Source organism: Canis lupus, chromosome 20, assembly GCF_011100685.1.
Source record: "Canis lupus familiaris isolate Mischka breed German Shepherd chromosome 20, alternate assembly UU_Cfam_GSD_1.0, whole genome shotgun sequence".
In the NCBI taxonomy this organism is placed as follows: domain Eukaryota; kingdom Metazoa; phylum Chordata; class Mammalia; order Carnivora; family Canidae; genus Canis; species Canis lupus.
Genome location: NC_049241.1, coordinates 36410497 through 36423948, shown reverse-complemented (window position 1 = coordinate 36423948; position 13452 = coordinate 36410497). Strand labels below are relative to the sequence as shown.

General features: G+C 41.0%; 1 protein-coding gene across 3 annotated transcripts in view; it reads right to left on the bottom strand.

Moving 5' to 3' along the window:
- The window catches only part of ACTR8 (actin related protein 8), a 16799-nt gene extending 3404 nt beyond the window's left edge, over nt 1-13395 (bottom strand). The window contains exons 1-12 of one of the 3 annotated variants that reach the window (XM_038566142.1): nt 13174-13191; nt 12766-12966; nt 9280-9450; nt 8034-8144; nt 7291-7395; nt 6900-7073; nt 4786-4879; nt 4437-4569; nt 3002-3155; nt 1903-1998; nt 1263-1403; nt 48-312 (exon numbers count right to left, since the gene is read on the bottom strand). In XM_038566142.1, the coding sequence (XP_038422070.1) occupies nt 48-312; nt 1263-1403; nt 1903-1998; nt 3002-3155; nt 4437-4569; nt 4786-4879; nt 6900-7073; nt 7291-7395; nt 8034-8144; nt 9280-9450; nt 12766-12810 (1489 nt within the window). In that variant the 5' untranslated portion in view covers nt 12811-12966; nt 13174-13191. Of the gene's footprint in view, nt 1-47; nt 313-1262; nt 1404-1902; nt 1999-3001; nt 3156-4436; nt 4570-4785; nt 4880-6899; nt 7074-7290; nt 7396-8033; nt 8145-9279; nt 9451-11793; nt 11926-12765; nt 12967-13173 lie in introns of those variants that run through there. The other 2 variants (XM_038566141.1, XM_038566143.1) reach the window with 2 other exon arrangements.
- Between the last annotated feature and the right edge of the window lie 57 nt (nt 13396-13452).

The window sequence follows — 13452 nt, the reverse complement described above, 5'->3', positions numbered from 1 at the left end:
GCTTTAACACATTCAATAACTGCTACTGGCTCCTGAAACATGCTTACAACAGCAGTCTATGCTGTGAAGAATGGCTTTATCCAGGCCCAGGGCTTTCCCTTCAAACAGAGAGATGGCAGTCTTCCTGGACATCAGTGCTGTGAGAGCCTCCTCGGATTCATTGCCAGGCATCAAACAGTCTCCTTGGGAGGATCCCAAATCCACTTCCTGGGCATGGAGTCTTTCTGGAAGATCAGAAGACTGGCCACGAAGATCCCCTTCAAATCCAATGGGTTTGGATGCAGACTTTCGGTCAGCAGTAGCTTTGGCAGACTAAATCAATTAAAAGGACAATCAAGTAGATGGTAGGACTATACCAGATGTTCTCCAGCTAGACCCCACTCCTCCCTACTGCGCTATTTTATAGTGCTTTACACTACTATAAAGCAAAGGTGCATTACTGTGGTGCAGAAGGAGTACATGCTAGTATATAGCCAACCACTTGGACCCTCTCCCGGATCACCTGGGAGTGAGACATGGTGTACAAAAGATGAGGATATGCGGACAATCCCAAAGCAGTCACTGGGAGGCAGAGCAAATCTCACGACCTTATTATCACTGATTGGATTTTAAAATTGAAAATGTCGGCATACACAGACTTTTCCTGCTTGAATAGAGTTTTTAGGTGGAGTTCAGTAGGATTCTTGTGCCTATGGCTATTATGAAATCCTCATTTTCAGACCCTACCTAACCACCTCATGATCAGGGACAAGGACTAGAACAGGTTTAGAGCCCTCCTTTCTCCATCATGAGCTGCTGTTTCACTGGCAGATAAGAGCTTTAATTTGTGCCCTTATATTAAATATCCTATTACTGGGATAATCAGCTCTGGACAAAAGAATTCAGCTTTCTGCCTAGACCTCATACCATTTACATTACATTATGATTTTAAAAATAGGTCAGATTTTACTGAAAATACTCCTTACTGAATAAATATTCAAAAGAAGATACTGTATACACCAAAAGGAAGTATCTTCATTAAACTAACTTTTAAACATGTGGACTGGTATTCTGAAAATCGGATTATTGAATGAAGAAATCTGTCATCTGGATTTTAAATTTAGACTTCATCTACAGTAGACTTCATTTCATCTACAATCCTAAAAACAGTATCAGCTTTAGTATGCAGTCAGATTCTAGCGACTGCAATGATCTATTAATGATGGGCAAACTTCTCCTGCAGGGTCAAAGCTATCTCCTCACACACCAGAATCACTGCGGACCTGTTCTTGCTTGCTCTGTGTGGCTAGCAGGTAATGCTCATCATGAGGATCCTCAGGGTCACCCTGGGATCTGTGCTGCAAAGTTGTCATTTTCTGTCCAACAATTCCAAAAGTTGCTGGGTAAAACAAAGCCATTGGAGCCTGTGCAAGGAAGAAAACAAATATCAACCAAGGATACTAATCCATTAAACTCTGTTCTTCCCCAAACAAAACTGGAAGATTAGACCCTAGAAGGCAGACTGAGTAAGCATTCTCTTTTGGGAGTTAGTATTATTTCTTCATTGCAGAAGAGGTCAGAAAACTACAGAAATCATCCAATTGAATGAGTGATGTGATACCATAGAGAAAAATGTCAAAGCAAATGTAATTCGAGTGCCTAACAAGCTATTTTAAAATTCCTTAGTAAGAATAGTACCCCCTCTCTAAGTAAGAACTAATCATACAGTGGCTAATTAAAAAGATAGTCTTTAGATCTATTATGATCTGTATGCTATCAGGGACTTTTAAGCTGGTTTAGCCGACAGTCTAAACCAGCTGACATTCTGACCTCATGAGGTTTCAGACAAGTATATATTCTCTCAATCTGACTGAACCTGGATGGCTTTCTTTCTACCCATGGAAATACACAACTACACATTACCTGGAGTTTTTCATCTCCTAATCGAAACTGGTAAAGTAGGGCAGGGGAATCTGGATGTCGAATTTGAAACTCATGATCCTGAAGCCCAGAGATGTCCTGATTCCAGAAAAAGATGCTGTCAGTGAACCAGTAAAAGTGCATATAAACTCCTCAAATGACAAGCCTCTCTACTATTCAAATCTCACCTATAATATAGCTGCTCTGCAACTTTCTACCATTTCTTCTTTTCCCCCCATTTCAACTGGAACTTAATAAAATAGTTCAGATATACCTTACTTTTAACATGTCTGAAATTTCTGTCATCTGCATTTTTATCTTTATTATCGGTAAATATTAATTCAAACAAGGATCCAAATCAATAAGCCAATTCCCTCAGTAACTGGGAAATGATACCCAGTCTTAGGTTTCTCAAAATTTTGTTGTTTAGAATTAGGATTGCTTGAAAAATGTCAGGGAAAATAAGAAGGCCTGAAACAGAAAGCATAAAAAGGTAGGAATAGACATATAGCAAAGATTAAAGGTTGACTATTCACAACACTAAGAAAGTGCTTCAGTTGCTGCCATTTAATTAAATGTCTGTACCTACATATGCATTACACCTAAAGGTTTACCTACATCTTGATCAAAGATCCTAAAGAGAGACAAATCTGCTAAATACTCACTTAAAAAAAAAACCAGCTGTATTTTCCAGAGCCTGAGACACATCCTAACAGCTCTAACCTTACCAAAACACTCTTAACTCCTTAAGAGCTTTAACTTTAAGGTTCTCTCAACTTCGGTTGAAAGGGTAGAATACTGCTATATATTTTTTTAAGATTTTATTTATTTGAGAGAGAGGCGGGGGGGGGGCGGGGCGGCGGCACAGAGACAGCATGTTCACACACTCACGCATAAGCAGGGGAAGGGACAGAGAGAAGGGGAAGCAGGGAGCCCTACGCGGGGCTCAATCCCAGGACCTTGGTATTATGACCTCAGCTGAAGGCAGACACTTAACCAACTGAGCCACCCAGGTGCCTCTCTTATATTTTTAACTGCCTTTTGAATATCGTAAATTCTTCCTAGTAACAAAAATAATCAGCAATTTTGGTTTTGCTCCCACCTGATCTAAATGACAGAAAGTTTCTTTAAGATGCTGCAGAAGAAGACAATCCATTTTATTTGTTAGTTGGCATTCTCGGTAAGGGAATCCAGCTCGCTGCATGAGCCAGTAAAAACACCTTGACACGTCAGACCCCCCATAGGCCAGACAGAGCCTAGAGTTAAAAGAGAAAAGAGGTGGGTAATCTGTTGATCAAGAAGGTGCAAAGAGCATTTCAAAAACTAAACTAGGCACAGTGAAACCTAACAAGTCTCAAAAGATGTTTATTTTAGGAATAAAGAATGAAAAGACAGGATGGAGAGATGGGAGAAATAGAACTCTAGCAAACCATCAGTGGTGAGCACCTAGCAGCAGTCATGCTTTTGCAAAAAGTTTCCAAGAAAGAGAACAGCCTTAATGCAACTCATTTCTAAGTTACCATATTTACCATATCATAGTGGTTTGCCTGTCTATACTAATACGTCGAGGTGACAAACAGCGACACCATAAGACAGACTCACGGGAGAAAACTTTCAAGAGTATACCACCAACTAACTGAATGGTTCTATGATTTGCAAAGAGCACTGCTATATTATTTTAGAGGTGGGAGACCCGGGCCCAGTGTTTTCTCCATACTTTGAGACTCAATGGCATTAAGTAATACATAACCAATGGATGAGCCAAATCAACTTATACTGTTTTAGAATTCACTGTAATTTGGGATGGGAGGCAACAGATCAACTTTTTGCATGGACTGCTTAGGTCTTCTTTTAAATGTTTCTATGCCCTGGATCTTGAACTACATATGTGAGGGACAGAAAGCACTACAGCATCCTGAAGAAGCCATCCTGGAAGCACAAAAATGCTGCAAAGAATCTGTATGCGTATTGCCTGAGTGTGCTTACCTTTGTTGGGCTTGTCTCAGGAAGGACAAGCAGTAAATCTGCTCCTGAGTTACTTTATTACCTCTTATATCAGTGATGACATCATGAAGGGACTTGACCAGAACACTACTCATCACTCACTGAACAATTATGACAAAAGCAAATGCTCATAATGCTAGATAGAGAATTTGGACCTGAAAACCTATTTTCCCCTACATGACTTGTGTAATTAAAGCTTTGCTATGAGCATGATACGTATCTCTACATTAGACCACAGCAAGACACAGAGTTAATATATACACTGCCTCTGTGGGAAAGCACACAACACAAGTCAGGATTTTCAGGAGCTCCTGTTAGGTACTCATAACAGGAAGCATAAATAGTACTAACAGGAAGGATAAAATCAGTGGTTTATAGCCTTGCTAGAATTTGCACTTCCATAATTTTGGTTTCCTATGCAAACTCTGAATATATAATTCCTTATAATAATTTTCTTTTTAACTTCTGATGCTTTATAGCTGAACAGGCTGTGAGGGGAGAAAGCAGAGAATACTACCTTCCAAGATCCTTACCGAGTATTGCGATGAGAGACCCCATCCTCCACACAGCACACACTTGTCTTCTGGTCTCCAACATCTACAATACATGTGCTGCTTAAACCACTTCCAAAGGTGGCACACACAGACTCCTGATGGACCACAATTCCTAAAACACAAAGGTAGAGGAGCAATCAGCTAGGGAGCAGTAAAGATCCTAAGACAAATCATCCATTAAAGTCTGGGAACATCTGGGCAATTGTCCAAGCATGGCTGATCCTCTTAGAATATGCATTTCAATAAGGCAGTATATTAGATTAACTTTGTCAGTAAAATAGATAAACAATCTCATTTCAAACAGATTTCTCAGGAATATAAGACATACCTGAAAAACCCATCTTCATTAGGATCATATTCACTAATTCTTTCACGTGCTGTTTATTATAGATATCAGGAATTAACAAGATACATCTATAATACTAAAGAGAAGAACAAAGAAAAAAGAAGAGAAAACCATTAATACTAAAGCCAGATCAAAATAAATGTCACTACACTTGTCTTCAGAGAGGATTTTCTCTAAAGGATGGAAGCAATGGTTAGAGGCCCAGAACAAAGCTCAAATCTCTATCTTTTGGGTTTAATGAAAAACAGGAAATGCTGAAGTTGTGGGGTTTTTTTCCCTTTATATTAAAAACTTGTGAAATGGTATCAAAACCCCAGATCTCAAGATACACTATAAGGTTGTAATAATCAAAATAGTATGGTATTGGCACAAAAATACATAGATCAATGGAAGAGAATAGAGCCCAAAAATAAACCCACACTTATATGATCAATGAATCTTTGACAAAGGAGGCAAGAATAGCATTGGGAAAAAGAGAGTGTCTTCCATAAATGGTTCTGGGAAAATTGGACAGCCTTATGCAAAAGAATGGAACTGGACCACTTTCTTAAGCCCTGTTCAAAAAGAAACTCAAAATAGATTAAACACATAAACGTGAGATATGAAACCTGATAAGGGGTTAATAGTTGAAATATATAAAGAACTTATACAACTCAACAGCAGAAAAATAATCCAATTAAAAAATGGGCAGAGGGCATGAATAGACGTTTTTCCAATGAACATAGACAGATGGCCAACAGACACGTGAAAAGATGCTCAACATCACTCATCATCAGGGAAATGCAAACCAAAACCACAATGAGATATCACCTAAAACCTGTCAAAATGACTAGTATCAAACAGACAAGAAATAGCAAGTGTTGGTGAGGATGTGGAGAAAAAGGAACCCTTGTACACTGTTGGTGGGAATGTAAATTGGTATAGCCACTACGGAGAACAGAATGGAGATTCCTAAAAAGTTAAAAATAGAAATACCACACAACCCAGTAATTCCACTACTAGTTATTACCCAAAGAAAATTAAAACAGTAATTTGAAATAATATACACATTCCTATGTTCATTATAGCATTCTTTACAATAGCCAACATACGGAAGCAACGTAAGTATCCAATGATAGATAAATGTGTGAAGATGTGGTACATACATACAATGGTATATCAGCCATAAAAAAGAATGAAATCTTGCCATTTGCAACGACATGGGTAGACCTAGAGGACCTTACACTAAGTGAAGTAAGTCAGAAAAAGATAAATACGATTTCACTTATATGTGAAATCTTAAAAACAAAACAAAACAAAAAAAGCAGAAACAGACACATGAACATGGAGAATAAACTGGTGGTTGCCAGAGGGGGGAAGGAGGGTGGGCAAAATGGGTAAGGAGGACTGGGAGAGATAAACCTCCAGTTATGGAATGAATAAGTCATGGAGATGAAAGATACAGCACAGGGAACATAGTCACTGGTACTATAATGGTACTGTCATGGCATAGTGACAGAATGGTGGCTATACTTGGGGTGAGACCAGCATTATGAATAGGGTTGTCCAATCGCTATGCTATAAATCCGAAACTAATGTAACAATGGTGTGTCAACTATACTTCAACTGAAAAAGAAAAAAAAAACACCTTGTGAAATTAAAAATAAGATAATAAGAACTGAAAAAGGTCCAGTGATAAGGCACAAACATGACCAAGCTTGCTGGTTGCAGAGCAATAGATAGAGACACCGAAAAAAGAGAAAGCATGAGAGGTGAAGTCAGTGAAGAAAGAAAGCTGTCCTCAACACCTTAAGGCTGACAAAATGCTCTAAGGACATTAGATTACAAACAACTCAGTATTAGGCACTTTTACTGATCAATAATCTTTTTTTTTTTTTTTTAAGATTTTATTTATTTACTCATGAGAGACGGAGAGAGAGAGAGGCAAAGACACAGGCAGAGGGAGAAGCAGGGTCCATGCAGGGAGCCCGACGTGGGACTCGATCCCCGGTCTCCAGGATCAGGCCCTGGGCTGAAGGCGGCGCTAAACCACTGAGCCACCTGGGCTGCCCAAGAATCTTAAAGCCAATCCAAGTTAACTGGGAATTTAACCTCACCTTTAAATCTTTCAGTGGAATTTCTAAGTATTTCTGGATTGCATGAGACCATATTACTTCAATATCTGCCAGAACAGCTGTGAGAGAGCCCCCAGGTCCTGGGTGAATATTTAACTGACCTCTTCTGATAGGCCAATGAATATTATAACAGTCCAATGGATTAACATATAAGGCCTAGAAAAGACAAAGGAGATGAATATATTGTTAAAACTTCTTCTGGGTGTTTTCTGGATTCACATTAAAAATCTCAGGCCAGAGTTATGGTTAACATTTGCTGACTATTCTAAATGTTGAGAGTAGAGTATCTAACATCACAGGAGCCCGTTTGAGTATCTGGGCCTGAAAGGAAGATTATGAATTCTAGGAAACAACTAGAACTGGATGTCCCTACCTCTTCCCCAACCAAAAACTCAGGGTGATGAGATGTGTTGGTCCATTTATTTCCAGAACAGTGATCTAAAATTGCAGGTCGCATCTGCTTGTTGTAGGAACGTGCCTGAAATAAAAAAAAATCACCAGAAAATTTTATGTAAGAAAAAAAGGAGGGGGAATGGGAGAAACCTAGTATGAGTCCTCTTTTCTCCTCTCTCATAGACTAGATATAGTTAGCAAAATTTAATCACAAATCCTAAATATTTGGCAAAATACTGACTGGTCACAAAAAGATACTCTTGGCCTTTTCCAAAATTTTGATTGTTCCCATAGTTTTAATACCTAGACTGTGATTCATAACTAGTCCAAAACTAATACTGCAGTCTGCTTAAAACTGAATACACATTTACATATATGCCAACTCCTGTCCATTCCTAATAGTATTTTTCATCATATTAAAATGGCAAATGTAGTAAGCAAATTGCTTCCCACCAAGATCCTGGAATTACACACTTATGACTCTCAGGTAAACTCTAAATTTTTATTAATTTGCCAGAAGAAATACCATCTTTTAAATTATTTGGCTCGTCCAAGCATTTGTGACACTGATTTGGGTATTCTGTAGGTGGTTATGAATGCTTTTTCCTTTTTTAAGGAAATCCCATCTTTTATTTGCTTAATGAAATCAAGAGAACACATGAATGGCACTTATGATAGAACAGCGGTTATGGAATAAATCTGAAAAAAGAGTTAAGACTGAACCTGTTCAGGGGACACGGGAATCCGTCTTGTACCATTTGACATCTTTTTAGACCATATTGCTTGATCCACCATTTTAAGGCCATTTTGTCTTTGTTCATTACTTTCTGGTTTCTGGGGAAAAAAGGTGAAAGATGAGCAGCAGAAAGGATTTAATGAAAAGAGAAAGCAATGTGTCAAACTACTGATTTAATCCAAGAGAAATATCCCTCATCAACAAGAAGCAGCATTTCCTTAATCTTAGCCAAATATATCAATCTTAAGAATTCAAAATAATCTTATTATTTATGAATAAAAAAGTCAAAAATAAACACCACAAACCAAGTATCTGTAAAAATCTATAGCCTCAAGTGAATTTAAGTGATAAAGTCATTCAGAGGACTAAGTACAGGATAGCTACTTAGTATTTACAAAGTATTTCAGAAACTTTCCCAAATACTGACATAATTCTCATACCTAAATTTTACTCTTGAAATTTAGGCCCTACAGTAGAACTGTGAGATCCAAAGATACAAATGGATTTAGACTCTCATACCCTCAAAGTTACACCTAGGCTTAGAGAAATGAGCTTAGGTAGTCTTCTAGTTATGCTTAAAAAAAAAAAAAAAAAAAAGAGTGGAACCCTAAAGCTTACTATTAGAAGTATAGAACCTACAGGTTCCTAAAATTACCTTTCACTTAAAACTTAAAAGTGGATTATGAAGCAATATGCACACTTTAACATCTACCATGAAAAATTTTTCTGATAATTACCATCTCCAAGGTAAGATCAAGTAAATGCTAACTGCAAGGATATACATAGTCCTGCCTTTAAATTATAATTTGATCTAAGATTGTAAGAAGTGATTATAACAATTCCATAAGTGATTGCTTATAGATTGAAAACACAAACTCAATATAAACTCTAAGTATCTGGAAGAGAAAAATATGGAGCAGTTGAGAGACCTTAATGCTTTATTTTAAGTGAGTGACAATTCTGTATTGCCCATTTAAAAATCACCTTCATCAATACCCAATTCATATTAATGGGCTAAAATAATTTTGATTTGCTTGTCATAATTATTTCTTTACAATCTTAAACCACTAGCTCAAATGAAAAATGCTCTTTGTACCCCTGAATGATATTATTTTAAAATATATTAAACCCGTGAAGATATTAATTCAAGTTTACTGTGTATACCTGAATGTCTAAGCTGTCTCAAGGAAACAACATTGGGCTTTCTCTCCAGATCCTCCATTACTGACTTACATTTAGTCCTTCCCTTAGGAGCCAGTTGTCCTTGTATAGTGGCTGCCCTTGTTGTTTGTGTCTTCGTGCAATGACATGAGGAATGCTAGCAGGAAGTGTATCTGTGGCTCGGCCAATCCTTAAGGTTGTTGAACCTGGATGTATGACAACAATGAAGTTGCTCTGGATTTGCTGCCAATATAAAACAAAGGAATGTGACCTTAGTAAATAATATATAGGTAACAAGTTAAATAACATAAAGATAACAGGCTAGACTAAGAAGTTAGTTTCGTGTAGTAACTATCAGACTCACAGGTACCAAAATAAAATTCAGTTGAAGGTAGCTCTTTGAAAGGCATCCAATTATTGCTCTCTGCCTGAATGCAAATTCATTTCATATTTCTGTGCTCCCAGGATCTGACTCACAGTACATAGGTCGACACTTGTTTAAATGAATGAAACCATAATTATCCAATGCAAGTTAACTTACAATTACTGGGCATTTCTGGGCCAGGTATTGGGGTACAATGGTGACCAAGACAAAATTCTGGCCACGGGAGAACTCTCAGTTTACTAGGGGAAACAGACAAGGAATAAGTGTAGGGAATACGATGACTAGGGAAGTGCTAGCTAAATCTGCATTACCTAAAGATGCTTGTAAATAAAAAACTAGATTCTAAGCCTCCAGTACAAATATTCTGATTCAGAATTTCCAGGAAGGGAGCCTAGGAATCTGCAACTTTCAAAAGTTCTTGAGGTGATCAGTATGATCACTCAGGTTTGACAACCACTGGTTGAACACGTTAGGGAAGAAATTCACGTAAGCAGAGAATTACTATTTTGTAATGCTGGAAAGTAAGGCTTTTTATACAGCAACCACTTCTCAGTGTGTGCATAAACCACATTTTGGTTATCATTTTTAAAACATTTTACCTCTTCTTAGTTCTATGCTATTCACCTAATCTGGCAAAAGTTTGGTGTTAAAATGCCAGCGTTCACAATTCTATCTTCATAGGCCAGAAAACCTTGCTGCATCTTACAATCCATTCTTGGGAAATGGTGAACAAGAAATGACAAAGCAGCACATGTCAGGACACGAGTGATTACTGTGACCTTTATTTTTAGATGGTAATTGTTTCAGATCTGTAATTCGCAAGGGTGCGAAACATAGAATCTCAATCAGTTGGGGAACCTTTGCCTCATAAACTCATTAAAGGACCCATGGTTTCAGTACAGAGCAGGGGAAGAAGGGACTCTGACAATTCCTGTGCCAAGAGGATACCTCTGTGAAGAACCACCATTCCTGCACAACTCCTTAGCCAGCACCTACTCTGCTTTGCCCTTGAGCTACAGTTGGGTCTTCTTGCAGGTCTCCATTTAAAACATTTCCACAGCTTGCCCATAAGATAAAGTCCAGAACCTGTGAGATCAAGAACCTGTCTATTCTCCAGCCCTACTCAAGAACCACCTCCTTTCTGGTCTCTTTAATCTTCCCCATCTAGATCTCTCTTGATTTCTTAACTCATCACACTGTCTTGTCTTCATACAAGTAACTCCCTTTGCCTGCCATATCCTTTCTCCCTCGTAAATCTTACTTCTCCCTTCAGTTCTGAAGTTAAATGTCATCAGACTAGGTTTACTTAACCCCCTGCAATATAGTTTTCATGTCATCTATCATTTTATAATTATTTACTGTTTGCCCTCCCAACTAACAAAAACCTTCACGTAAAAAGGAATCACTTCTTTCTTACTTAGTACTCTATGCCTAGTGCAAGGCACACAGAAGCTAAGAGTTATTTGTTGAATGCATCTCTTTCAAGTGGTTGGCATGATGTTAAACAGTACTTCCCAAGCTTTTTTGCGCGATGGGAGACATTCGTCCAGTAAACTGGAGCAAAAAAGATGAAGCTGCTTGCCATCAGGATACCTGTACTTCATTTACGGAACACAGACTACAGCACATTGACTGGGAAGTTCTGGGGTTAGTAATGGCAGTTTTCCAAAGTATATGGACAAATATTTTTAATTTCACACCTATTTTAACATATTATGAAACAACAAGCTAGTACACTCCACAAGTCATTTCCCAAATATTACTGCTTAAAAAAGATGGAGTAGGGGGCACCTGGGTGGTCAGTTGGTTGAGCGGCTGCCTTTGGCTCAGGTTATGTTCTCAGGGTTCTGGGAAGGAGCCATGCGCATTGGGCTCCCTACTGAGTAGGGAGTTTGCTTCTCCCTTTCCCTCTCCACACTTGTGCTCTCATGCTCACTCTCTCACCTCTCTCTCAAATAAAATAAAGATATATAGAAAAAAATAAAATAAAAAAATAAAAATATAAAACGAGTAAAACAGTTTTTAAGAAAGTAATGGATATGAAAAAGCCACAGAGAACATGGAAAAACTAATGGGTGTGGTACAACTGACCGAAGTTAAAGGAAATGCTGCTATAGTGGTTAAGGGCCCAGGCTCTGGATTCACAGATTTGGCTTCAAATTCATACAGCACCACTTCCTTGCTCTGGATGAAGTTCTTACCTCATAGAGTTATTGTGACCATTAATCTAGTTACTCATGTAGCTCAGAGTCTGGCTAGCTCTTCCAAAGTTCTCCGCTGCCTTTCAGAAGAGAGCAGACTCTGGCTCTAAGACTCTCATGATAGGCCCCACTAAGCTCTCCAGTTTCACCTCTTGCTCCTTTTATTTAAAAAAAAAAAAAAAAAAGCAAACATTTTATTTATTTACTCATGAGACATAGAGAGAGAGGCAGAGACACAGGCAGAGGGAGAAGCAGGCTCCATGCAGGGAGCCCGTGGTGGGACTCGACCCCAGGTCTCCAGGATCAGGCCCTAGGCTGAAAGCAGGTGCTCAACTGCTGAGCCACCGTGGCGTCCCAATCTTGCTCCTCCTTCTTCCTCACTTCCAGACATCATGGTCACCAATACTTCATGCCCTCTCCTGGCCCAGGTCTGTCCCTTCCATGCTGTCCTCCTACCCGGAGATCCCCCCTAGCTAGCTCCTAATCATTCTTAGGTCTTGGTGCAGAGGTCACTTCCTGTTAGGCGCTCCCAGGCCATCAGGGCCAGGGGAGGTACCTGCCGTGTGTGCCCAATACCTCCCGATGGCCTTCTGCATTAGCCCATCCCCACGATGCCCTCATACCTGCTGCCCCATACCCAACCGTGAGCTCTCCCACTCACAGAATGGGACAGAATCCTAGTGGGTGGGAAAACTGAGGCCCGTGCAACAGTCAGAACCCCCTGGGGGTTCCCCGGGAGCGGGCACCCAGCAATGTATCCTACAGGTGCCAGGCCAGCTGGGTGTTATCCTCAGCCCATCCCCCCGTTAAGAAGCCGTGTCGGAGACGTCCAACATGAAATCCCGAGCATTATCAATGCCTCCTTGCTTTTTCCTGTGAATCTGCCCATTCTGTTTCCTACGGGAACGTTGTTTTTTTGTTTTTGTGTTTTCCACCGATCCCTAAGGATACACAGACACCCAGGTCCTTTGCCTGCCATGCAACTGTGAGTAACTCTTCCTGGTTAGCAGCCTTCATTCTCGAGCTGGCGCCGACACACAAACTCTTCACGTCTATTCAGACAGTCGTTTGCCTCTCTCCCCGGCGTCAGGCTTGAACTGGGCTCCACCCCCTGCGGCTTCCTTCACCAAGGAAACGGTGCCTGCCCGGTGCCTGCCCGGTGCCGGACTCCACCTGCGGAGTGGAGGTCACCGACAGCCCACGGCAGCTTGGGAAGTTCCCGAAACCCAGTGTCCGTCCGGCCGCCGGCGGGCGTGACGAGCACCGCGGGGCACCAGCCGCCAGCGCGCGGGGACCGGAAGCCCCGCGTCGCCGCCGCCGCCGCCCCCACCCCCCCGGCCGGAAGGCCCTCACGAGACCGCCCCCGGCGCCGCGCCTCACCTCCTGCAGCGACTCCGGCACCAGCGCGGGCACGATGGGGCGTTTCACGCCGCGTTGCTCCTTCTCCTTCTCCCCGCCCTTCTCCTTCCCGTTCTCCGCGTCCCCCTTCTCCGCCTGGGTCATCGCGGCCACCGACGCCCACACCCCGCCTCAGGGACCCGCGGCGCCCGCCGGAGCTGGACGGCGGCTGCGCGGGCGCAGCCTCCCCGCCGGCCGCCCGGCAACCAAGATGGCCGCCGGGCTGCCGCCGCAGAGGCTTCCGGGAAGGCGGAGGGGCGG